Raw genomic sequence first — 26,901 nt, forward strand, 5'->3', positions numbered from 1 at the left:
ATGTATCAATTTAATATTATCCCAGTATTTTAGAACAGCCTATATCCCATCATATTATTACATGTCATTATTACACTGTTTATGCAAAACTCTTTGATACTCTCAGTCAACAATACATACTTAATACATATGTAACTGTAAACATATGTAACCACTCATTTAAGTAATCTATTTAATGGGCAATACAAACTAAAGCAAATCTGTCTTTCCAATAACTTAGACCCCTCATCTCCTCTTGCATATGGCAGTTTGATAACTGAAAAACTTGAACAGATTAGAATGATAAAGCATTTTTGTCAAAAGACTACAGAGAAGTAATACACATACAGTTGGATGTGATCTGAAATAGATGCTGAGTCTCTGTTTTTGAAAGAAGAGCAATAAAGTTTTGTTTTTCTTTTTTAACTAAAGTAAATGGAAAACAGTCTTAGAAAGTCACAGAGTCTTACCTGTTGGTATGCTTCATAGATTATATCAAATAAGAAAGCCTGAGGCATTTCACTCGCCCTGTACTTGGCACGTTCCAACGAGTGGTCTAAACAGCCATCTGCAGCAGAGGCAATAACCGTAGAAACTAGAGGACGAATTGCTCCTGCTGCCTGCAGAACAAAACACAAAGAGAGGCCTAAATGTTATTAATATTAATGTATGTCAGAGAGCTGCAGTCCAATAAAAGTAAGAGCTTTAAAATGCATTTTCTACTTATTTATCTTTTATATATCTCATAATGGACAAGTCATACTACTTAGCCTGTATAAAACTTTTAACATGAACATAGCAACAGAAGACTGCATAAGTACACGCCGCAGGTCAATTTACAAAAAAAAAAAAAAATCCAAAGTCCTTCATAAACATCTACTACAAATACACGTACAAAGCTGAAACCTTTGTTTTTCACACTTTCTTCTACATACATATTAGGTTGTTTCTGTGAGGACAGTTCTAGGCCCATTCAGATATCAAACAGCAGGAGACATACCTGAGAAGTCTTGACAATCCACAACACCTATTGCTTTAGTAGATTTCAATTTGGCTAAACAGCTCACAAATAAGCAAAAAGTTTCAGAAAATTGAGCTTGTTCCTCTATGTTGAATTCACCCTGTGAAATACTGAGCACACACACTTACCAGTGAAATCACTGGCAATACAGTATATACATCAGAAAGTATTCAATATCTAGCAGGACTGTGCCCCAGAACAGCTATTTAAATGCTTATATTTCAGTTTTGGTTTTGCTTAGATTTTAAACCAATTAAACGTACATCTTTGATCTTTTCATCAATATATAATATTAAATATCTATGGCATCTCTGAAACAGAATCATTTTACTCATTTTGACACCAGAAAGCTACTCACACTTCATCAGTCACTTATCAGATGTTCACATGAACTTTATATGAAGCTAAAGGCAATTGGGACAAAAGTTGTCCATACAATAATGAAGAAAAGGATGCAATGGAAGAACACTGCTTATCAAGTCACAGGGCAAAAAGCACACCCTTTAACAATGCCAACCACTGAGAACAGCATCCTTACCCTATACTGTTTATTACCTATTTTTAAGAATAATAAAAAATAATAATTGATGCTGTTCCAAAACATTTGGAATTATCCAACATCTTAAATCAGTATACCTAAAAAACCACTCCCAATAGTGGATTTTGACATTTTTCACTGCAGCCACAGATCATCATCAGAAGTCCAATGAAGGTTGACATAGAAAACAGGTCTCTTATCACATAAAATAAAAGCACTGTTATTGTTGATTTTATCTACCCTCTGTTGGCAAATCCTGCCCTCATATATGTGAGTCTTGTCTATTCTTACAAGATTTCTAACCTCAGATAAGCATAAGGTGACAGAATAACACACTAAAAGTGAGCCCAAAGTTTTTTTTCCTCTCGGAACAGAAAGAATTAGTTGTCTTCCCTCCCCCTTTCACACTACTGAACAATAAAACAAAGAGGAATGCAGTGAGCCTGTTGAGTACTTTGTGAGCTCTAAAATACAGCTTCTTAGTTCATTCTTTTACAGAATCAGGACAGAGATGTGAACCAATTTCTCATGCCCAAAGAGGACTGATATGGATGAGCTACTGGGGCAGGGAGAAGGGAGAGAAAATATTCAAAAGATTCATATGACGGAGAAATAGCTGAACCACTTTCTCAAAATCTGAAAAGCACTTTTTCTTTCTAATATATGGGAAGAGATATCTCTATAAAACACTACATGGAGCAAAACATTATCATCCAAAGGCAAAACATGGTACAGAAAGAGCAGCGAGAACTATGACATCATAGAACTGTCCGTAAGGGATCTTGAGAGGTCACCTAGTCCAAGTCTCTGTTTTAGGCAGGATCAATGTTACTCTTGTCACAGAAAAGAAAAACCGACAAAACTAAATATCACTGTAATTTTAGTAATAGGTCAGTGTATTAAATGAGGAGTAAATTTAACAGACATACTTTGAGGAACAACTGTGCACAAGCAGAAGCTGAGAGACTACATTATCTGCAACTTGTCCCCTCTCTAGTTCCGATGATTCCAGGACATGGATTATTACCTCTATATCCCAGCTGCTGGGCATTTGGACTATGTTATTTTGCTCTGCCGTCATATTTTAATTGGTCACACATACACATAAAAAAAAAAAAATGAGAAGGTCATGGGAAAAAAAGACAGAGCAGCATGCTAGCCACAGCTTTTCTGTAATTAGTTAAGTCCTTTTTATTTTTTTTTTCCTGAACCAGTTACCATTCCAGAAAACGAGTTAGCAAAAGAGGGTTTCTCAGGCTGATCCAATATTTTATTATGGTTTTTAACAATCGTGTCATGTCACATTCTAAGCATAAAACAGGCCAAGAGAATACAATGTGACTTGCATAACCAAATCTCATAAGTGAAACACGCACTCTGAGGAACAAAAAACCAAACTGCAATTCTAAATAAAATTGAAGTACTCAAAATTATATTCTTAAAAGAGCTCTGAAACACATTGTTTTCTTGACATCTGGTTTATTGCACAATAAAAAATCATGAATGTCTGTATCTGTGTCTTTGTGACAATACTGAACCACATCTCCTGCTCTGCTGAGGCCCAGCTCTTCCAGAAGATTCAGGAAGACATCATTTCTAATAAATCCTAACGTATCATGTTTTAAAACTGACAGTTAATGCCTCAGGTAATTGGAAGCTTCATGGCACCTAAAACCTAACAAATCATATTCTTCAAACAACTACAGCATTGCTTTACGTTATCTCAGAATTGAGTCCAGTGCAGCAGGCTGCGAGTTTCTCACCTGTCTTCCATCCGTTCCAATGAGAAATAGCAAGTTGGGCACAATGAGAGGTCTTCTGCAGCAAATCCACTCAAACTATAGCTGACACTGACTGAAAAAGTGACATTTAATACGAAGAATAAGAATTATGGCTCACTTCAGATCATGTGAGGGGAATTCTAACTATGAGTGCAGTAACAGCATAACTAGCAGTCATGGGATTAAAAAAAAAAAAAATGAGCTTTTATTCCAACAAAAGGACAACTCAGTCCACTTCCTAAAGCCAGGAAGTTTCTACTGCACAGAAAACTTTCATATGATGAACAGATGTGGTCCAAAAGCCATGAATCCATGAGCTAGAGCAGGGGTGTCAAACTCATTTTTGCCAGGGGCCATATGAGCCTCGCAGTTGCCTTCAAAGGGCCAAATAATTGACTGTGTAAATGTAGGAGTAGTTACATTTATACAGTCCTAAAATTACATTCAGCGCTTTGAAGGCAACTGCGAGGCTGATGTGGCTGCCGGCAAAAATAAGTTTGACAGCCCTGAGCTACAGCATACTTGCTAAGGTTCAGTATTGAGTTGAAACCTTAAAGTCCTGACAGAAGATACAGAAACTGGTTGGTTGTTTTGCTCAGTACCAGCTCACCCTTCTGCAGGACCTTTCTCTGTCTCCCTCAATCAGATGACACGACACAACACGGGGCTGAGTTTACCACCTCAGTGACACAAGAACCACATCAGCTCGTAAGGTGACGTTCAGCGTGGGTGAAAATGGGATCAGTCAAAGGAAAATATTGGCGTGTGTATGCCCCGTATTATTTTCATACAGGACAAGAAAGCCGAGTCCCTTGCACAGGAACCTTGCATCTGCAGCACAAGGTGTCTCAAAAAGATGGACCCAATTTCAAAGCCCTTTTGCTTTGAAATGGCATCCCTCTTTCTGAAACATCCTGTACTTGTAGTGGCATTCTCTAGCTGGCATATGCCAACACAGCTGCCAAACCCAAGCCAGCTTACACAGACCTCACCACCTGTTTCTGTGTCCAAAATTGGCTCATTGATGGTGTAAACATAATATTTGGCATGTAAGAACAGAAGAACTGAGCTGTGAATTTTGTTTTCATATACAGGCAAAAGAGCAGCACAGTTTAAGATGTATGGCTTGTTCTGGGTGTTTCCTTCTGGTTAGCACAAGCATCTACTCTACTCAGCACAAAGGCTTTTCTGAACTCCACTCCTAACAGTCTTGCAACGAACTGAACAGGGAAATTAGGTACTTAAGGCAATGCTACAGACTACATTTTTTAGTTCAGAAACTTAAACATTAGGGCACAGTATGGCAAATAATACAATAAGGTAGTACTGTATCTAAAGGGGCTTTTGTCCCTGGCAACTGTGAGGTCTGACTGAGGAACACAATCATCCAGCTAGTCTGCGTCTATTCAGTTACAACACCAAATATTTCACTCTTTGCACGGAATTTCCTTGTTGTTTTTCTGGTTATAAATCGGTAACAAAGAACTATTTCCATATTAGTAAAGAGAATATATACTGAGTCTCAGGTATTTGAATTTTATTTGTTCTAATTTGGGAAGCTTTGACTTGCTTTTTATGTCAATGTACCAGTATTTGGCCCAGCTCTCAGGCAAGAGGTTCAGACACAAATTTAAAAAAATGAATAAAACAAAGGAAATCTGTCCTCTTTTAAAGTTATAAGCACTTGTTAATGTCACTATAGTTTCACAGATCTTTTTTACACTTGGAATTAGCCTACACAAAATACAAATCCTGTGAGCCTAAACCAAGTGTCTGGGTCTTATACTAACATTTCCCTACCCAGAGTACTCATCTTCCAATTTCTAATCATTTTGAGCCAGATCTCGAGTAGATTTGCCTTCAAAATCATACACAAAATGCATCATACACCCTTCCTGAATGTGAAGTGGATAGTTAATAGATACTTAAACTGAATTTCTTTAAATGTCGACTTTACAGCTATCAAGCCACTCCACTTCAAAGACAGTCAAGCACTAGCTTTGGTGAACCTGGAATGTCCAGAAAATACATACACTTCTTTCTCCTGTTTTTTCATACTTTGTTAAATAAATTAGTTAAAGTATCAAAAGATCTGCGGGCAAGCTCTTATTCTTTCATAGCATACCAGACACTGAAACAAACACTGCTAACTGGTTACTTTTCATTTTGCAGACAAAATATTGGAACAAAACCCATCTTTTTACTCTATCATTTTCTTCAAACAATCCTAAAATGTCCTGAGAATTCAGAATTCCAACAATTTCAGTGGAAGTGACAAACTGGTATGACTCTGAAGCAAGCTCATCCATCCATCTGCTGAAAACTGAACCAGTCTCTCGATGCTTTCAGAAACAACAGGTGTCTTTTATAACCCATTTTAAACAGCACAAATAAAAAATGTTTACTAACGTGGTTTTTTAACAATCATGTCATGTCACGTACACATTCAAGATTTAAAGATTCAATAGCAACTGAAAAAAGGGTAGAGAATGAAGTGCACCATGCATGTCAGTGTAACAGGTTATTGTAAGTATTTACAACAGATTCAAGATGTACTTATCCACCTTTCCACTAAACAGTAACACTGTACCATACATTCATTCTGACAAGAAATTGTTTAGATGTATGTGTTGAGTGAACACATAACCAGGATGTGTCTTAAGATCAGACAACACAGCCAGTTCAAGCAGTATTGATGACGCCTTTTATTACAAAAGGAAGTGTGAATGTTTAGGCCACAGAAGCCTACACACAATATAGTAACCTGGCTAACATAATGCAGTACAGCTTATTTTACTGGAAGTTCATAAAAACTGAAAATCCTTGTTTTATTAAAAAACAAACAAACAAAAACGAAAAAAACCCCACACACAGAACCCACTAAAATTTCATAAAGGATTGGGGGTAGGGGGCAGATGGAGCTTCTGTCACAAGCAAGAAATTATCTGGGTTAAAAATACCCTTAACACTCCACATCTAAAATACAACTTATCAAGAACAAGTTACCAAAGAGCCAGAAGCTCCGAAAGAGCATGAAAACCAACACACCCACATCTCTGATCAAGTCATTTTTGGTAGCTGGAGTTGAAATAGAACAAAGCTAAATAGCTGCAAAGCTCAACAAGTTGAATGATATGAACTAGAAAGAGAATTAAAAAATGCAATGGCACAAAACCCTTACAAAAAATTCCACAACTACAACTCCTTTTGTTTTACAACAGTGTGGTAAGAACCTCAGACAACCACAGATCCTGCAGGCTGGCATACTGAAGGGAAAAAAAAAAAAAAAAGTATTCTACGTCTTTGGCATGTCCCTGTCCCCAGCAGGCCCCAAGTACTAATGCGGAACCACAAAGTTCACTTACATAGCCAATTTGCAACCCTGAACTTCTAGTGGGAATCACAGCCTAAAATTTTACAGAGTCTAGTCCTAAATAAGCAGACTCTCCCATGCCTCTGGCATGACTCCCTTCTACTTGCTTATTATACTAGCAATACCTTTCTTCTCCATTTAGAGCCTCTAGCTCTCCTGAAATTCATTTTCCGTATGCCTTCTATCTTCCCAGCCGTCTAGTAGCATAAAGTAAAAGTATGTTTTTTATTTCAGTCATCCTAATTGCATTAGACTCAATGTTTTAAAATTACTTAGGAACAGACCCGATACTAAATACATACAAGCACAACTTATGAGTGCTATCTTTAAAAGCATGTGCCTATTCTCATGTTTTTTTCATATTTTCTCAATATTTGTATTCATTAATTTTAATTCTTTAATCAGAGTTGTTTTCAACTCTAAGAAGCAAAATAGTACTGAACCAAGACTCCCAAATGATTTAGTCATCCTGTCTTAGAAAAAATAAACTTGTCTTGCATATATACACTGAAAAGAGAAATATATTAGAAATACACTTTCATCCCTTCAAAGCAGCTGACTTCTTTGAAACTGTATGCTGGAGATTGTGGGGCTAGTCACACTTAGTAGGACAAACATATCCATCTTGGAATTCCATTAAAGTCAATTTTGTAAAGGTGAATTTGGTAAATATACAAACAATTTTATCTTGCTTTTTCATGAAGACAAGGATTGCTTTAGGATACTGTTCAACTACATAACAATAACAATCGATGTTAATTTAGATAAGCTAGGTATCTAACAGTTTACAAATATGTCCCCGAATGTTTTCTATTAGGTTATTATTCATATGTTATGAAACACTACCATCTCCTAAGGATTTCGGTCTAAGTTAGGTCTAGCTATGAACCAGCAAAAGAAGCTCAGAATAACTATAATTAATTTCTTCTCATTTTATTCCATCAAACTGTTTCCACATGTTACTACAGGGAAAGTATTCTTTCACACAGATCAAACTACTTGCCAGGAAGGGCATTCACAGCCATCTACAGTGTGAAAAAATACAGAAATAAACACAGTATCTGGGATGCATGAAACAGGTAGAAACATGTATTTCTATTCAGACATCTGCACTCAAGCTAATTCCATCTATAGTAATCAACATGCTTCAGCCACCCGCAGTAATTACCATTTAAGTTAGAAGGAACTGTCTCTCCTGAAAGATTTCTTATTTCAAATTTATCAAACAAGCTTCAAAGCAAAATTTAAAAACTCAATTATAAGATTAAAATACTTTATGTATTTAAGAGGATACTCTTTTCAAATCTTTTACATTGTAAATCTGAAGGGGAGAATATCTAATAAAACAAAGTCATGTAACTAACTTCGTAAAACCAAGCAATTAGAGAATTTCTTCCTATGCACATTCAAGGTATCACATTGAAATATCATATCTTTTTTTACATATTTCTTTTTTCCTTTTCTGCATTTTGTACCCAGCTGTTGTCTAGGGCTACATTTTATCTTCTCTATAATCAAAAGTTGTAATCTATTAGAAGTTTTATGATTCTCTTGCAGAGATGGATGACTTGAAGTATTTCCTCCTCCAACCTACAGAAATCCGGGCAAAACAATTCTATTTGGATGCAAAAGATTTGCACATAGACAAAGTAAAGACACAAGCTACAAGCTACCACTCCTGTACAGAAGTACAGCTGATAACTACAATTTGGCTAAAAGTGCAAAGTTTTCTGAACTTAGGTGTGAAGACATGTCCAAGCCCAAACTAGCTAGACTTCCAAACTGAACTGATTCAAGCCTGCACATAGTCCACGGTGTTCCTAACCTCATTCTGTGGCCTGAACCCACCTCCTTGCTGTGCAGCAATGCAAGGCAGCAGTCTGGACGCATGGGTTCAACTCAATCTTGTCATCACCTGCCCCCATAACTCCTTCTGTTAACACCGTGTCCAAAAGACCCTCCAAATCAACACCTCAGCTGCACACTTCTCTAAAGAGCAGATATGGCACACAGTCAGGACTACAGGACAATCAGGATGACTCAGTACTCTCATTACCATGCAGTAACAAAAATCTGAGTCCAGAGCGTATCACACTTTCACCCACACTCACACCCAGACTCTACCATGTAGCACAGACACCCTTTGTGTGGCAGTGCCGTGGTGGGGACAGGATTCCTCCTACCTGTTTCCTCTACCAACAAACAAATACAATCTGCAACCTGGACTGTGTATCCATTCAAGATTAAGGGTGAATAAAAAAAGGTTACCTGCTTTCTGCCAGGTATTTTCCCTTAAAAAAAAAATAATAATAATAATTCTTAAATTACCTTATTTTTAATTTTGTTGAGGAAAAAAAAATCAAAATTCATAGTCATTATGGGCACACCATCTTTGGTTCTCATCAGAGAGGCATCCACCAAAATTTCTCCTATGTAGGCAGTATCACCAACCAGTCCAATTCCAGCTATCTTGACATATTCGTACTGGCAGCTTTTAATTGCCTAAGGACAGCACTGGTTGAAATGTTAAACAAGCCTGGCTTAACACAGATATTAAACCTAATCATCAGCCAGACAAAAAGAAGGTTAATTAGAACAGATGCAAGGAGTTTTAAACACTAAAAAAAAAGGCTTGTATGCTGAACTTCACCTAATTTCCTTAAAGTCTGTTTACCCAGCTGGCTAGGAGCAAGTCGAACCCACTAAAATTGGGCACGTGTTAATCTTAAACCAACACCAGGAAGGAAGAAGTTATAATTGTGTTTATTCCTAGCTGCAAAAGAGGGGATGTTTAATCAGAAATTTAATATACGCTTTGATCCAATGTTAATGAGCTGACACTATGTTGTACATTGAACTGACTTCAAAGACACACTATGCCTTAAACAAATGTAATGTATATTTATGACACTGTTTAAGAAAAAGAAAACATTTCTTCTAATGAGGTCACCTTTATCAGAACATACTATCTGAGTAATTGGGGATAGTATGTGTACATCAAGACATGTCAGAGCCCCAATTAGCTATAGCAAACTAAAGAAGATTACTGATAACAGGAACTGGTGCTCAAAAATTAAGACTGCACGTGTTCTTTTTTACTTTACATAATTTCAGTTCTTTTGTATTTAAAGCATTTACCTCCAGAGTGTCAGTAAATAGCACGTTGATCTAACTGACAGCATGCAAAATTCTAAATGTTATTCTATAGAAATAGTAAGATTTCTCAAAGAAAAATCAAAAAGATTCCCCTCAAAAAGACAGGACAATAAGAATATGCAACTGAAAACACATATATGAGGTGGAGGATGAAAGCAGAACTAGGCATATCACGGGCTGTGGTTTTTCAACACACAGCACTGAAAACAAGCTCAATAACATACTGAAAGTGGAAAAGCAGCAAAACCAAGAACATATACATGCACTTACAAAAAGCAGAGCGCGGTACTGCAAACTACAATACAATTAATTTATGTGAACATTTAATATTAAAACTGGGGGTTTTTTAAAAAAAGCAGATTAAAAATAAGTCTTAGGAATATGTCATTTATGCTGCTATAATATTAATACTGCCATGTATTAGATGAACTATTTTTAATACAATAAGGAATAAAATTGCAAAAGTTAGCAGGATTAAACCAATAAATACATTTTTAATGGTGTCATACAAGTTATATAGCATTTCTTCTAGTGCATTCCTTACCTGTGCATTCCATGTGGGAAATTCAAGAATGGTCACAGAAGTTCATGTTTTCCATAAATACAATAGTACTGGATATTCAGTAAAATACATTTTATCATATCATTAGCAAAATAAAGTCTCATTACCTCAGTCAACATATTCAGCTAATTTTTGTCACAGTGTGATAACTGGTAACATTTAACAACGTGTTCTCATTTATTAAGGTTTTGTTTTCTTCTTGATGGATTTTTTTAAAGTACTTGAAAGTTCGTACAAAGTCTACATAATGCTACCAAAGATCCATACCAAGTACTTGATTCAGACCACACATAGCATCCCCCACCTAAAAAGGAGCACATGCTGGTATAGCACTTCAAGACTTACTTTCAGGTGTCAGCAATAGTTGTATACTATACACAATTATGATGGATTCCATAACATGTAAAATCCAATCTAAGCAATTTATACATTCCAAAGGAAAACATGTGGCCAGTATGCTACCAATAGTTCTCAATAATTTTAGAAATATTTTAAAGTTTACTTACAACTTTAAATTTTGGCATTCATTCAACATAAGATGACAATAAGATGAGCTACCAGCACTTTCTTTTTTAACTTGTGCTATACTGAAAACCTAGATGGCAAAAATTATACACAATATTTTCTATAAAAATTAATCACAAAACCAATAATTTTTGCCTCTAAAATTAAAAATAATATTTATTTTACTCTGCATAGTATTATCTTGCATTAACAAGTAACAAAGCACATCTTAGAGTCAGCAAGCCATCTTTCAGACCCTAATTACTGATTTAGATTGCAACAAGCTGTCAGTCAGTAGTGCACTGTGCCACAAAGGATTTTGCATATTACAGTGAGTCAATATAGAGAGTTAACATCTGCACTCAGTGGAGAAGAAATCTTGAAGCTACAGCCGTAAGAGTTACAATTACAGTTAAGAAATTATATTTTCCCTCCAGAAAGTCTACGTCATTACAAAATCAGCAATCCCATCATGTGACAGCTACTGATCTACTGCACATCACTGAACACATGGTTTGCATCATATTATGAAGACAGAAGAAAAAAAATCTTGAGGTGTTGTAGGAGGACTCTTGCACAATTTGATCAACCAAATGCAAAACTGCAATGTTTAATTAATAACTCTTTCCCACACACACAGTCCTGAGCAACCAAAACCACAGGCGCTATCATTTGTGGTCACGCAGTTCCCACAGCAACTCTCTGCCTGCTTATCAAATGTCTTTCCCTTCTGAATTTGCTCTTCTGCTTCTCTCTGAACTGCTTGTGTCCTCTCCTTGCACCCGAGCTTCTTTCTCTTACAGCCCATTAAATTCAAAATTTCAAGTCACCTCTTTATAGGAGTTTCAATTTAAGACCCTCTCTCTTATCAAGGGCCTTGTAAAATGGATCATTATACCTTAGTATGCGAGTTAGGCTCAAGTAGTGACTCTAATACACGTATGTATGTATGAATTTGATATCTCATGAATTCTCTTCTACATGCTCCAATGCTCCTCAAGGCAGTTTTAGTTCTGTCTGTTCCACAACCCACTTAGCTCCTTGGAAGCAGGACGATAAGCACAGAACCAGTCCAGCAAACTATTACAGCACATGAAACAGGCCAGGTTGGCTTTCAGAAGCTTCACCCAACTTGCAGGGCTGGTGTCATCCTTGCCACAACCACCCAGATCACAAACTCAGCCAAAACACAGCTGGGGGCATTTCTGGATGAAATCTCAGATTTCTTTTCAGCGCAATATTTTCTGAAAAAGGGAAAAACTCGGGGAGGTGTGCATGCCGAATCCTTATCCAGAGAGATATGGCTAAGAATCTCTTACAGATCTTGCCATGTAGAAGTGGCTAGAATGATCCAAGGCCCTTATTCAGCCCCTCACACATGCTGGACAAGCTGAGATTTCCCTTATTTTAAGGAACTACTCTGTACTCCTTTGATCTACTGCAGGAAGAAGCAATCTAAGTGATTAAATAGACACGATTTGCTAAAGGCTGCTTCATTTTCGAAAGTCAAACTGTTTTCACAGACGAAGATTTTAATTAGACTCAAATCAACAGCAGTGTCATGTGCAGTTTTGCTAAATTTAAAGGAGATACACTTTATAGACATTACATAAAAATTACCTCAGCAACTACTTAAGCATAAGAAGCTGTGCTCAAAACTTATTTCCAGGATAACCTCATCCTACCTAAAAAAAAAAAAAAAAAAGTAAAAATTACGGTATGTGTAGACTTCCAGAAGCTAAAAAATGTGGGTTAAGTCACCTTTTTAAAAAGGATTAAATACTAGTTGTACTAGGCACAGCTGGCTGTTCGTACAACACACAAATGCTGCAAAGAAGAAAGGGACGTTATAATTTACGTTGCTGTCCATGAATGCAATGAATCATCTGAATCACTTAAATTGAGACTGGGATATCACAGAGTTGTTTCTCCCCTTACCAGTGCTTGCCCACCAAAGACTACATCTTGTTAGGACAAAGACTTCAAGTATTTGCTGACAATACATTAGTACTCCATTCAACACAGAAAACAATTAGCAACTTAGCTGAGAAGGTTATAACTTTCTATGGGGCCAATAATGCCATAAGCTATGGAAACATCAGTATATTTCCTGTAACTATCCATTACTACAGAGCTGAAAAAGGAATAATGCATTGTATAACTATTTTCCATGCAGCAGCAAAACCACACTTGATTTCTTCACACATCCAGAAGAGTTTCAGGGCTACTGAACAGATTCTGATCTTCACAATAATTTAGGTCTTCAGATGTTGTTTTCTTCTAAAATTGCTATACAACACCCCTACAATTAATTAATATGTATTTTTACATTGACATAAGTCAGAGTCTCCTAAACTACAGAACTCATTCCATCAGCGGAATAAAAATCATGTCAAGGTGGTAACATGTCATCAGTTCTTGATTCTGCTTTTGCACAAGCATCTGACAGGAAAACAGGAGCCCCTTGAAGTATCAAGCATACAATGAAAGCAGAAACCCTGAGAACACAGACACAGGACAACTTCAGATGACCCAGTGTATAAACATGAATAAAAATGGTCTGTTACTGATGCAACCTTTACTGTTGGTTAAAATGAGTCTTTAACTGTAACAAAGAGGACAAAGATCATGTGTAAAATATCCATATATGGCAAAAACAGAGGAGATAATAAGAGAACATAAAAAGACAATTGCTTCTAAGAGAAAAAGAACAAAGGGTGGACAGAGTGATCAGAACTGCTCCAGCATGGCCATCCCCAACCAGTTGTACCACACCGGATCAACCTATTTATCCACCCAAGTCCTCCTTCACCTTCAGCAGAGAAAAAGAGGCAAGTTTTGGTTTGCCACCAACCATATTTTTCTAATGCAACTCAACAATCATAATACATTAAGCATTTTATTTTGCTGTCTAACTTGGTGAAAGAACAACATGTGTATGGGTTCATGTTTTCTGCACGCAGTAAGAGCGATAATTGCAGCACTGAGTCAGAGTAAACTCAGCGTCAAGAACCGACTGAGCATAATATACAGTTTTTGCTGTGCATGGGTATTACTTTGACTGATTCAGGCTACAAAGATGATGAGGGGCCTAGAGCACCTTTCTTATGAAGAGAGACTGAGAGAGCCGGGTCTGTTCAGCCTAGAGAAGCGAAGGCTGAGAGGGGATCTCATCAATGTTTGTAAATATCTCAAGGGTGGATGTCAAGAGGATGGGACCAGACTCTTTTCAGTGGTGCCCAATGATAGGATGACAGGCAACGGACACAGACTGAAAGCAAGAAAAAACTTTTTTACTTTAAGGGTGCCAGAGCACTGGAACAGGCTGCCCAGAGAGGCTGTGGAGTCTTCTCTCTGGAGACATTCAAGACCCACCTGGACACATTCCTGTGTAATCTGCTCTGGGAGAACCTGCTTTAGCAGGTGGGTTGGACTAGATGACGTCCAGAGGTCTCTTCCAACCCCAGCCATTCTGTGATTCATGTGAGTAAGAGTCCCTAAGACTGAGTAGCACTGTACATCTGTATTGCCATGTGTGCTTTATTCAGACCCTTGCTAAAGCTGAGAATAAAGTAATGATGTTAGAAAACTTCCAGAAACCAGCTTTTACAAATGCCATTTTGATTATGTCTTTTCAAAGAAATAAACTATACTTTCAAATCTAGTTTATGTTAACTACCAAAAAAGAGTCTTTGCTGTACATGCCTTTTTTTTTTTTTTTTTTTTTTTTTTTAAACTCTCAGTAGCAGAACTCACAAGTTCCCTCCCCCGCCTTCCTGATTTCTTTTCTTGTAAGCATTTTTCTTTTTGGTTATGTTCTTTAAAATGTAATGTTGGCAATGAGATATTGCTAGAGGCTCTGGACTGTTGCCTCCTGAAGCCTCTACTTTTCCCAACTTTTACTAGCAATAAAGAATTTGTTTCTAGAAACATGTAATTTTAAATACAAAATTACCCCAAAAACATACATGGAAGTTAATTGGTTACAAAGTAATATTTTCACATAATCAAGGGATTGTTTGGCAGATTTAAGGCATAATTTATTAGTTCTGGATAAGGTGCGCATTTTGATTCCTACAGGCAAATAACAAACTGATTAGTAAGTATAATAAAGCAGTTTATTTGTCTGACAATTGGCAGATAGAATTGCAATCACTTATTTGATCAATTGCCATTTTAAAGAACATTAAAGCTTCTCATAATTATGCTATCTATATGGTATGCAGATGAACAACAGTACAGCATTATCCCTATTACACTAGTGATTTAATATGATGTTTCTGCCAAGTTTTGTACCTTTCTACATAATGCAAAAGGAAGTAATTACTTTCTTTACTGAAAGATTGAAGAATTTACTCCCTTTTAGATATGCAAAGAATTTGACTATAGAAGCTATCATCTTTAGTTCTTCCTCTCAATCGATTTTTTTCTGATATTCAAAACCACGCACGTCAGTCTTGAGAAAGAGTCTTAGCTTTCCAGTTGTTCAGTTCTTCAGAATTCTGTACTTGTCAAGTGAAAACAGCCACCTCTCTCTGGCAGGAAGTTTTTCCAATTTGTTACATAAAATGAAGCTCTTCTCATGTTCCCTTAATCCAAATACTTCGTCAGGTAACGTCAATAGCTAACAGCTTTCAGAGTCCACTTCTCTGATGGCCCAGCCTCACTGAATTCAGTTCATCTAAGCCAGCACACGAAGCCAACAGATACCACACACATTACAGACAGATATTATACAATGGAAAAGACTATGACAAATGTATAAGATTACCTTTTTGAGATCAAGTGATACTTCAGTGATTTAGGTAAGGAAATATTTATCAGTCAGAAGTTCAGATGAACTAAAGTATACTGCCTTGAGAAGGTCAATGGAGACTGTCTTGATTCACTACTGTTTTACTGAAAATGTCTTACACCAAATTAAAAAGAAAACCAGGAAAAAATATTCTATTAAAAAAAAAAAAAATCACACAAGTTTCAAGAAAAAGTGAACATGTTAAAAAACTTAAAGACAAATGAGGTATGATAGATCATAACATGCAAAGACACCTAAACACAAACACATTCAGAAAACAGTTATTCTTATTTCAACTCAACAGCAGTACAATTAAACCCAATCTTCTACTATTCTCAAATAGTCTCATTTAAAACAGATTTACAAAGGGGATCTATTCTAAAGTCTTTGGCAGAGAATCAATTCTGGAAAGCTATTTTGTGCTATATGAGAAAGGCCAAAAACCTTGTTAAAATTCTAATGGAATGTAAGCGTTAATTACTGGAAACTATGTTCTGTATCACTGAAAACAATAGAGCACAGTTTCTATTTTACTGTCCTTTCTCATTAAGCCAATCTACAAAAGTACAGGCCTACTAGTAAAGAAACCAAATATATATTTAGATTTTTAACATAATTTTCTGAGACCTTACATCATTTAATTTTCACAATAAATATTTTAACAAGTCGACATCGTGAGATTTAAAGTAAAGGTGGAGGACCACTAAGGAAATACCACAATTCATGCTTTGGACTCTTTATTCCACTGTCAAAGTTGCAAATCATCTGTCACTTAGCTTATCTTTTACCTCAATTCCTGAAAAACACGATCAGTGGTAGATTTTCCTAGCTTTCTAATACCCAAATAATCTGCTGGCGCTAATGACTTCTACCTCAATTCATCTCCTTGAAGAAGAGAAGCTTTCTACTGCCTTATTAATGGAGAACTGAAGTACAAGGTAAAGACAGCAAATTGTACAGACAAGCCTGCAACTAAGTGGTGATTTCTTACATCTCTCAGCCACTTTTTTCACCAGTTCCTCTTGCTGCTAGTGCATGCCATAAATAACTCTTAATAATTGTACTTGCATAACACTTCTTCCAACTCTTCCCCTTCGCAGATCACTCACTTTCTCAGAAATCTGTCCAGTTTTTAGCAATATTCCCAGTCCTCAGATGGAGAGATGACCAAGGAGAATCTCTAACCTGTGGTTGGAGGCTTCCTACTTCCCCTTTTTCCCAGCAGTTTGCTATGCTTACAGATTCTAGAAAAATTTACCATTAATACAGATAGCTCTCTTGCCATTTATTCAGGATTTGCGTAAAAGTTTGAGATGAAAACACATGAAGTTTGCAAGTCAACCAATGCAGTAGTCTCTTAAGCTACTACTAGTAATCACTAACTGAATTACTCTAGCATTAGGTTAGAATTCTGCATGGAAAAAAAGGTAAACTATCTTTATGTAATTTAGCTTTCAACTAACAAATTGCTGGTTAATTCAATCTGTTACCGATAGTCTCTATGGCGATAATTATTCCCCACAGCAAATAATGCCTATGACACTTAAAAATGTCTCCCTCCCCCATCTGACCTCTCTGCATAACAGGGATTCTGAATCTGTTCTGCTTACAAATCAGCATAATACAATTGCTATAAAAATCCTTATTTATCAGTCATATAAAGAACACTGCAGAGTTCCACTGCTATATAGTACATACCCCATGTTCTTTAGCAGCCACAACAACTTTTGAAAGAATATCTTCTTCAACAAATGGCCTCACAGCATCATGGATAATCACTACTTCTGGCTTCCGGAGCAAATGGTTGGAAAATTCATCCTCTGTAAATACTTTCAATCCATTGAAAATTGACCGGTGACGAGTTATTCCACCTTTTACTATCGTAACTCTTTTGTGGCCATATTTTTCAATGATAGACTTCATTGTTTCAATCTTTTCAGGAGACACCACCACAATAATGTCAGATATCCAACTTATCCTAGAAGAAATAGTACAAAACCAGAGAAAGTAGACATGAGTGACTAAATAAAAGTACAGATCTCCATGAAACAAAGAAATTCATATCAAAAGAAATCCAAGATGGCTAAACAAAGCCTATCTCAAAATACTCAAGCCCATTTTTGTGTGTGTATTAGCACTCCACTCCTAAAGGAAGAGCTACATTAGAGGATCTCTACCAATACATGGATGTCAACCAAAGCAACTGGAATTCCAGGAAGAGTCTTGTTTCCAACAACCAGTTTGTAAAGAGAAGAGGTTAAAAGAAAAAAAAAAAGCAGCACACCTTCTGATAACCCCTCAAAACATTGCTTACTCCAGTCTCATTCCTAGCTTTAAACATAACTTCTAAATCAATCAGCTACAGTTTGTTATTTTTAGCTGTCTCTAAACTCAGTCTCCAATAAATTGGTAAATCCTGAGACCTGGAGTACTCCATGTTCTACTATGCAGGTACACTGTGTCCAAGTGAATAAGAGGATCACACAAAAACTCTGAAACAAAGATCACTATCAAGACAGGCACGAGTAGTAATTGACAGATTGCTAATGAATCAAAATTGTGATACTTGAATATTGACAGAAAACATTACACAGGTAGTTTGGAAAAAAAAAAACCCACAAAAACACAACACACAAAGGTTTCTGCTCTAGGAAGCTAGCAAAATGTAAAAACATAGCTATGCTAGGCAAAATTACGGTAATATGAAAAGAATATTTTTAGAGAACTCCAAGCTTGGATTGTTGGTATCAGCCTAGCTCTATATCACGGGTGGTGTGGGGGGAGAACGACACACAACTCATAAGATTAAAACCAGCCATAACGGAAGTTAAGCTGAGGTCACACTTGTGTCAAAGGGCCTAGGAATACAAATTATAGTCACATGTGGCATATTGTACTTGAAAATAACAGAAATGCTATAATTCAAATCCAGCTATTTCAGTGTCTTATGTCCTAAATGCTACGTAGAGTGCATTAAAAAGGATTTTTAATCATTTTATTTCCTTTCTCTGTCTGCACAAGATGATAGGAGGGTTTTTTAGTATAACAGACAAGAAACTCATCAGATGAGGAATGATTACAAAAACAATTTACTATTTACTACAGTAAAATTACTGGTGTAGCCTACAGATCCAACTATGAAGGGAAACTAACACTGTATGTATACTCTTCCTAACTAAAACTAGTAAAGCTATTGAAACTAGTTTTGCAGACACAAGACAAAGGTACTAAATACTTCCAGCTAGAAAATTTACAGTTCAGAAAAACACAGGCTCAAGCTATTGGTTTCTGCAGTAACACATGAGAAGGCATTGCCTAGGATTCCTTACTCCAAAAGGGAAGTTATCTGCGATACAAACCACTCCGCTAGAACTATGTGAAACAACAGAGCATCTTCCACCTTCTATATGTTTTTTGGTAATTAATACAACTCCATGGTAAATTATTTCAATGCATGTTAAAATGACTATTAAAAATAAATGGAAGTGCTATTAGAATTCTTCAAAAGAAAAATATTTGTCCTTATGTTCATTTTATTATTAACAAAGGCAGAAAATAGAGCCAAACCAACATATTCTCAGCATTTTTTAAGTATTGAAGTTGTTTAAATGTAAAATCTGAAGTCATATGGTTTCAAGTTTCATTTCATCTTGTCACTTACCACATATTCAACAAAAGGTTTTCAAATCTCTCCAGTGAGTCCTGGCATAGTCTTATGTTTAGACACCAAGCTTAGCACCTCTGCAGGACTTTTAACTCTGAACTAGGGCAAACTAATTGGATTCATCTCAGTTCTTTTGAATATTGAGAGTCTGTGGCTTAAAAAGCAAAGTTCAAAAAGAGCTATTTCACACTAAACAAGAACTATGCACTTCTGTTTGCAGATAGGCTATAGCCTTGCACAGTTTCCAGTAACAGTGGACAGTCTGCACATCCACCAGTGACTGTGTAAGAACACCGACATTTTCCATTCTGGAGGCAAATGAAACAGATTATGAGGCAACTGGGTAGTACACAGCATCTTCTGAGAAGAAGGGAAGAGAAGTACTGGCCAGGCTATGATAAAACTCTGCATGGGGCAGGGGTGGAATGGCTCAAGGCTTCCAGTGGTACTGAAAAGTGACAGGATGCGGTCACAGCTCCACCCTGTGTCTGGATAAACACATTTATAAACTTGAGTATGTCCTCCTTAAACTCATTCTGGACTAATGTTCTATAATTAGCACTGGGATTTAGAGATGCAACCTGTTCATATAAGAGTATAAAGACTGATAAGATACAAGAACAGCTTAGGCTTTGAAGCCTAACATGTCCCATCAAAACTGATTTATAAAACTCATGATAAGTACTAATTTTCTAAACTATACTACAAATTCTCATGAATGAGAACTGTGCAGCACACAGGTGCTTACTCTTTTAAAGATCAGCTTATGGAAATGTTGCAAAGTGTTCTAATGAAGCAGAAAGATATTGGTATACACTCAATCTGGCAGTAAATGGAACATTTTTTTTCCTCTTTCAATTTGTCACAGCCTTTTCTTCAGAAAGATTTCATAATAAAATAATAAGCAGCTCAGGATCTGCTCAAATGCAGTTTAAAAATAGAAAACACCTTTTCCATTTTATAACTGTAATACTAGATCAAGAAAATGCAAGCTTCAGAAAGAATCAGCACAAGGCATGAAAAACACCGGAATACTGTCCGCCGATGTGCTTTAACAAGCACTAAATACAGAACTCCAGTGCTTCCATACAACATCTGCTGCGGTTCTAAATCAGGTCTGATCAAATGAAACTGAAGCAACAACTCCAGTTACAATCCCTTAACTTGGGAAGGCCTCACTAGAAGGAAAACGATGCAGCAGAAAAGGACTATGTTTTTTTTTTCCCCTGTGACTGTCCTTCTGGTCATCACCTACAGAGAGACAGACCAACCAGCTGCCTAGCGGAAAATAGTATTGTTTCATTCAATTTCAAACAAAAGTACATAGATTTATATTAGCTAAGCTAGAACTCAAAGTACAGGAGCTCATTAACTCAGCAACAGATTAAGCTACCACATGACATCACAGACTGCAGAGGAAATTAACCAGTGAGTTAAACTCTAAGACTCCATCACCTAAATGGCTTGTTCAGGTACAAATTTAACTGAGGTTTAACCTTCTGTTAGTTCGCTCACATATGAACCAGTGCTGAGCCTTCAATGTCACACATTGCCTTCTTGCAACTCTTACCCAGACCAGTAACAACCCATCTAACATGTAAGCTACTGGAATCGACAGTTTTATCAGCAAAACGAGGCCAGAACCAGGCAGGCACTGCTGAGACAGCTTTAGCAGTGTAAGATATGGCCTTTCACTGCCACAGAAACTCTTTAGAGGTACAAGGTAAATCTTTATGTTACTCTTGCTGATCATGTTATTCAAGTGCCAAATGAGAAAAAGAACTGTCAAGAACAAAATGCATTTGCAGAACGCAAGTTTCCTTTTGCTCCCTAACAGCTTTATGACTATTGGGGTAAGAAAAAAAATATATGACTACATATGTATCTTTTGCAGTACAAAAATTTAAGTCTGAATAGTTTCACAGGTGTATTAAGGAAGTTTTGAGCATCTCATGTACCGAAGCCATCTCTTTTTTTCCTGAAAGAAAATGTGCCCTATCAGTCAGGCAAGATAACAAAGATATCTTAACAAAGTTAAAACAATCGGATTGTTTGCTATTATTATTATTAGCTCATAAGCAATTTTAAGAATAAGCTAGAGATAACTGGACAAAAAGAACTATCACAATGGATATATTTAACGTAACTGTAGTTGTGTGACCTGTAGAGCAAGTGAACGTGCACCGGCCAACAGGGACAAATACCTCGCAAATAAACTACACAAAACACTTCTGAAGAGGCAATTTTTGGAAGCTTCCCCCAGGTGACTTTTTTTTTTAAAATATATCAAGTCGCCTGTTTTAAGAGATTATATTAAACAAAGTAAAGAAAGCTGTCTGAAACCTTTATGGAAAATTTTTATTCTGCAAGTAAACATATTAACTCTGCTTTTCTCTTTCCTCTTTCATAACTTCTCAACAACTGGTGAAATATGAGCACAGCAAGAATAGCAGCAGCTTATTTGTCCCACAATTTTAATATCAACATTTATCCTAGTCTGTTTTCCTCACTACTGCTTTATTAAAATATATGTCTGAATGTGTACACAGACCTGAGATTCCACCCTGTCTCAGAAAGGGAATTGGAAAGGTTCTATTCTAAACAAACACAGAGCTCAAAAAAAAAAAAAAAAAGAGAGGCAAAAAAACCCCCAAAACCCTACTAGTCCATACAGAAGCAAAAAGGAAGAATGCCATTCTAGTCCTGTTGAACTTGGTGCAAAAGCCTTGCATAGTTCAACAAAAGTAAAAACAAATCCAATGGGAAAAACAGACATTTAACTTCTCTAATACACTTTAATTTTATCCCCAAGGTAGGACCTGACCTTCCTATCAGCACCACTGTACTGGCAATAAAAAACGATCATTTCTCCCACCTCATTGCTTTTTCACCTTCTCTTCCTAAGGGCATAATCTTTGATTATTATCGGCAGGCCAACATTCCACATGCTGTCATCCCATGCAGCAGGATGCACTGCTTATTCATTCATGTCTGCTCTTGTCTGCCAGTTTTTCCACATTAATATTTAAGATTCTCGCTACTTTCAGCTAAATAGTGTCAAAACCTTTTTCTGCTGATTTTTTTAAAAAGCACATGCAAACCAGCTGCAAATTCTCGATTTGCTTATGTATTTCCATCTATATGTTGCTGCATTTTTTCCAGATTGAAAAAGGCATAAAATTACAGGCTAATGAGTCAATGATTCATTCAATTACAGCAGGTAAACAATATACTTTAGAAGACAGTATCAAACTAAACACAGAAAATCTGCCACTTCTAGGTGATAGAAAATGTGACAAACTGCATTTCCTCAATACTACATTTTTGTGCATACATTGGCACAAAGTAAGAACAAGGTACCTCCTTTACAGTTTCAGAGACCAAAGTAAAAGTGTGGAGATGAAAATTAAAGCCATTCCAAGCTTTAGAGCACATCTGTTCCCAACTCCCCATACACATAGACACTCCACTACAGAGATGGCAGAAATCTCTGCCTGTGACAACACTGGCACCAGTTATTACACTCCTAAAGTCAAGCAGAAGCACTAGGTTGTTACTTGCACAATCAACTTGGGATCACGTGGCTGGCTGGCCTGTACAATTAGAATTCAACCTTCTAACTTTTTGCAGCTTTAGGACATAAATATAATATTATCGCCTAAAGAACTGTCATTTTCCTGGAGCTTACTGGCAGCAAAAACTAAAGAGGGTTTTATTTAACGAATAATGTTTTATTTTCCTATGAATATCATTTCCTTCCCAAATCTCACTCTGTTCTCTTTTCCAGGTCTCCAATACACTGAGGTTATTATTCTTTGCTGTAGATTCCCATGACATTTTGGCAGAAGCTACAGCTGTGACAAGCTTTGGACTGAAGGTTTTACTTACTGATGTGTTTAGCTTTATGACTGACTGCTGTTGAAAATTAAATAAAGAAAACAAGCAATATTTCTTTCATAAAGTAACAAGTGACCCGAGGGAAGCCTCTCTGGGTGGGAATGGAAAAAGAGCCCCAATTTTGATGTTCTACAAGTTTCCATGAGTTAAGAACTTTGGGAGATGTTGGCAGTTCCATTTCTTTTCACCACCTTCCACTCATCCCCATTTGTTCTCTCTAAAATCTAAAGGCTTGCTTCTCTACAAGTTACTGCAAAACATCCAGAGTGCAGCTGACGCTCCACTCCTACCTGCAGTGTTTCAAGTGACACTAGATACAAGACTTACATTATGTTAACATTTGACAATAATATATTAACTGTCAGTCACATGCCTAGAACTCAACAGCCTTATGAAAAGAAAAAGCCTGACTGCTAAGATATCCCATTACTTAAATTCTTTGCTGCAGTGTAAACAAAGGAAAGTCACGCATACAGCCTCATGCTATGTAAGCTATCAGCTTCTGGCCCAGCAACCATGTCTTAAATCAAGCCAAGGGGCATTTGAGCTTCATGCAGAGACCAGGAGTTCCACCACCACTGTATGGCAAAGGCATAACAGCGATGTGGACTACTGAGGTTGTCTCACTGTAAAGAGTGGATCCTCTTTCTAGGCCTCTAGGCAACATTAAGACCATCTCCAATGGCTATGAGAGAACAGATCTTCTTTTCAAGGCCTCTGGACTGTATCAAGACCCTCTCCAATGGCTACAGCAGGCATCTAGCTCACCAAACCAGCCGATGCTACAGAAATCCTTGAGCTTCAAGGCTGAGGGTCTTGAACAGATCTCCAGTAGCAATGGAAAGCGACACAGCTCCAAGGCACCGGCCGCGCTGGGGAGCAAGAAGACCCCGTGGGTGGCGGTGCCAGAGCCAGGCTGGGGCTGGGGGGAGAGCCCAGCCCTGCCCCTCTCACAGAATGTTAGGGATTGGAAGGAACCTCGAAAGATCATCTAGTCCAATCCCCCACCGGAGCAGGAACACCCAGATGAGGTTACACAGGAAGGTGTCTAGGTGGGTTTTGAATGTCTCCAGAGAAGGAGACTCCACAACCTCCCTGGGCAGCCTGTTCCAGTGTCTGTCACCCTCACTGTGAGGAAGTTTCTTCTCATATTTAAGTGGAACCTCCTCTATTCCGGTTTGCACCCATTGCCCCTTGTCTTATTGGCTGTCACTGAGAAGAGCCCGGCTCCATCCCCATGACCCTCTCCCCGAGGGAGGCTGTCCGGCCGCAGCTCAGCGCACTCCCGCCCTGTCACTGCTCACACATGTGCACTGGGCGGGGAGAGCAGCTGCCACTGACACGCAAAACCAAACGCTCCGAGGGGCGGCGGCGCCGGGGACGCCCAGGGCCTGAGCCAAGGGCGGCGGGCGGCCGCCAGCGGCTTCCTACGGCCGGCAAGAGCCGGCGGCCGGGGCGGAGCAAAAGGCCCGCAGGGCGCGGACGGGTGCCGAGCGGCGCCTGCCTCGTTACCTCTCCATCGCCTGCACCGTGTAGCTGACGAGCGGCCTCCCTTGCACGGCGCAGAACTGCTTGGGGGTGGCGCCACCCAGGCGCTCCCCGCTCCCGCCCGCCGGCAGCACAACGGCCACCGGCGTGACGGCGGGCCTGGCGCCGCCGGTCCCGCTGCTGGGCTCCATCTGCGCGGGGCGCTGCTCCGCTCCTCGCCCTCCCAGCGCCCCCAGCAACAGCAACGCAGCCGGGACAGCGCTACCGCCCGCCCGCGTTGTTTTATTCGCCCGCGACGTCCGCAATCCAAAGAATCCAGCGCCCGCCCGCTCGCCTGCCCCCAGCGGGAACCGGGCCCTGCTCCTCGCCCACCCCGCGCTACTCAAGGCCCCGCAGAGGCGTGCGGGCCCAGCCGCGGCCGGGCAGCCCCGCGGCACACGCCTTGACCTCGGAGGGGGCGGGAGAGGAGGGAACGCGCCCCCCCCCACCGCCTGCGGCTCCCCGGCGGGGAAACAGAAGGCGCGCAGTGCCACAAGTGGGGTACGGCGGTCATTGGCCCTTTAAGTGCCCGGCGCCTGGGTGGTTCTCCACAGCGCATGCGCGCTGGGACGGGGCTGCTCCCCCCGCGGCGAGCCGGGGCGGGGCTGCCGGCCGCGGGGCGGGAGTGAGGCGCCGTGTCCGCCCCGGGCGCGGCGGGACGCCCGCTCTCAGTGAGGAAATAAAACACCTTGTATCTGGAGCTGAGGGGAAGGCGGGCCGAGAAACGCGGCTCTGCGTCTGCGTGCGAGCCGCGGCTGTCAGGGGCCTGCTTCTCCACAGCCTGGCTGGGGACGCGAGCCAAAATCTGATGTGTGTCCTCCTTGTTCCTGGAAGGCAGAGGTTGAAATAACAGCAGTCGATTCACAGGGAGGAGCTGGGATGTTCCTGCTCATCTTAGGGAGCTGCTGTAGGCCGTGGCTGGGACAGGTTGACCAGAAAAGTCGCAGGGTTGATACCCCTTAGATGGCAGAGGAGGCCCAGTCTGGAGAGGAGGGAACTTGCTAAGCGGGACACCAGGCCACACATTTGTAATCATCAAAATAGGTCACAGGTTGATATGTCTGGTTCCGCTGCATCTTCAGCTGTAACTTGAGTGTATTTAAATACTACTCCTACATGATCTTCACCTGAGGGCCAGCACTCCGAAAGGGAAGGAGAGGCTCGAGCAGAGCGCAGTATCAAGGCAGGCGAGAACAGTAGCCTCACCAACAGGGAGCCAGGATGCTAAGCATGAGTCAGGGTCAGGATTGGACCCTCAGGGTCAGACTTAGTCCAATGATCACCTGGCAAGGTCTCAGTGCAGCAACAGGTCCCCAGGGCAAGCCAGGAAGCCAAGCCAGTGGGTGCAGGTGTAGGGGGCCAATAGTAAAGACTGCTTAAAAGTAGCTTCCAAAGGAAAAGCAGGAACAGAGTCAGGCCCTTGCTTCTAGCCTTCTTCATAGCAGCTTTTACTAGTGGAAGACCTGCCTTTGGACTTGGCAAGCTAAGCTCCTAAACTCAGCCAACTCAACTTCTTAAAAGTGGGTGAACTCAGGACCCTAACATTGTCCTCTTTGACATGATTTTTAGGAAAAAACTCAGTCTTGTATGCAGGCTGTCGTAAAATGACCAGAGACTTTATAGTCTGCATAATTTTTTAATCTATTCTTTGTATCTTTGAGAAGCTAACTTATTTACAGTTTTTCAGGTTTCTCTTAGTTGTGTTAGACTAGACTATTTCAGTTGGAAGGGACCTGCAGCAATCATCTAGTTCAACTGCCTGACCGATTCAGAGCTGACCAAAAGTTAAAAGCATGTTGTTAGGAACATTTCAGAGGATCTCAGTCTCCCAAAGCCTCTGCCATCATGTCCGAACAGAGGACAAACTGGCAGGAGATCTCCACTCTTTTCCTACATGAACTGTGCACACAAGTGACCACAGCACAGAAACCATCTGCACTGCTCCCCAAACCTGCAGCCACCCTCTCTGTGTAAAGAGGAACTGAAGTGGAACACTTATGAAGGCTTTTCTGAGGAGTAGGTCTGATCCAAAAAGCAGCAACGCAGGAAGTTTTTTCTGTCCTAGCTGGGCTGCTTTGCCAGTAAAATGATCATATGGGATCGC

At 39.2% G+C, this 26,901-nt stretch overlaps 1 protein-coding gene across 4 annotated transcripts in view; it reads right to left on the reverse strand.

Moving 5' to 3' along the window:
- Positions 1 to 25,204, reverse strand: part of CRPPA (CDP-L-ribitol pyrophosphorylase A) — a 123,826-nt gene extending 98,622 nt beyond the window's left edge. For 2 of the 4 annotated variants that reach the window (XM_065628542.1, XM_065628541.1), the window contains exons 1-3: positions 24,783 to 25,204; positions 17,408 to 17,687; positions 450 to 599 (exon numbers count right to left, since the gene is read on the reverse strand). In XM_065628542.1, the coding sequence (XP_065484614.1) occupies positions 450 to 599; positions 17,408 to 17,687; positions 24,783 to 24,949 (597 nt within the window). In that variant the 5' untranslated portion in view covers positions 24,950 to 25,204. Of the gene's footprint in view, positions 1 to 449; positions 600 to 17,407; positions 17,688 to 19,370; positions 19,857 to 24,574; positions 24,702 to 24,782 lie in introns of those variants that run through there. The other 2 variants (XM_065628544.1, XM_065628543.1) reach the window with 2 other exon arrangements.
- Positions 25,205 to 26,901: the final 1,697 nt, after the last annotated feature.

This window comes from Caloenas nicobarica, chromosome 2 (genome assembly GCF_036013445.1).
Source record: "Caloenas nicobarica isolate bCalNic1 chromosome 2, bCalNic1.hap1, whole genome shotgun sequence".
NCBI lineage: Eukaryota > Metazoa > Chordata > Aves > Columbiformes > Columbidae > Caloenas > Caloenas nicobarica.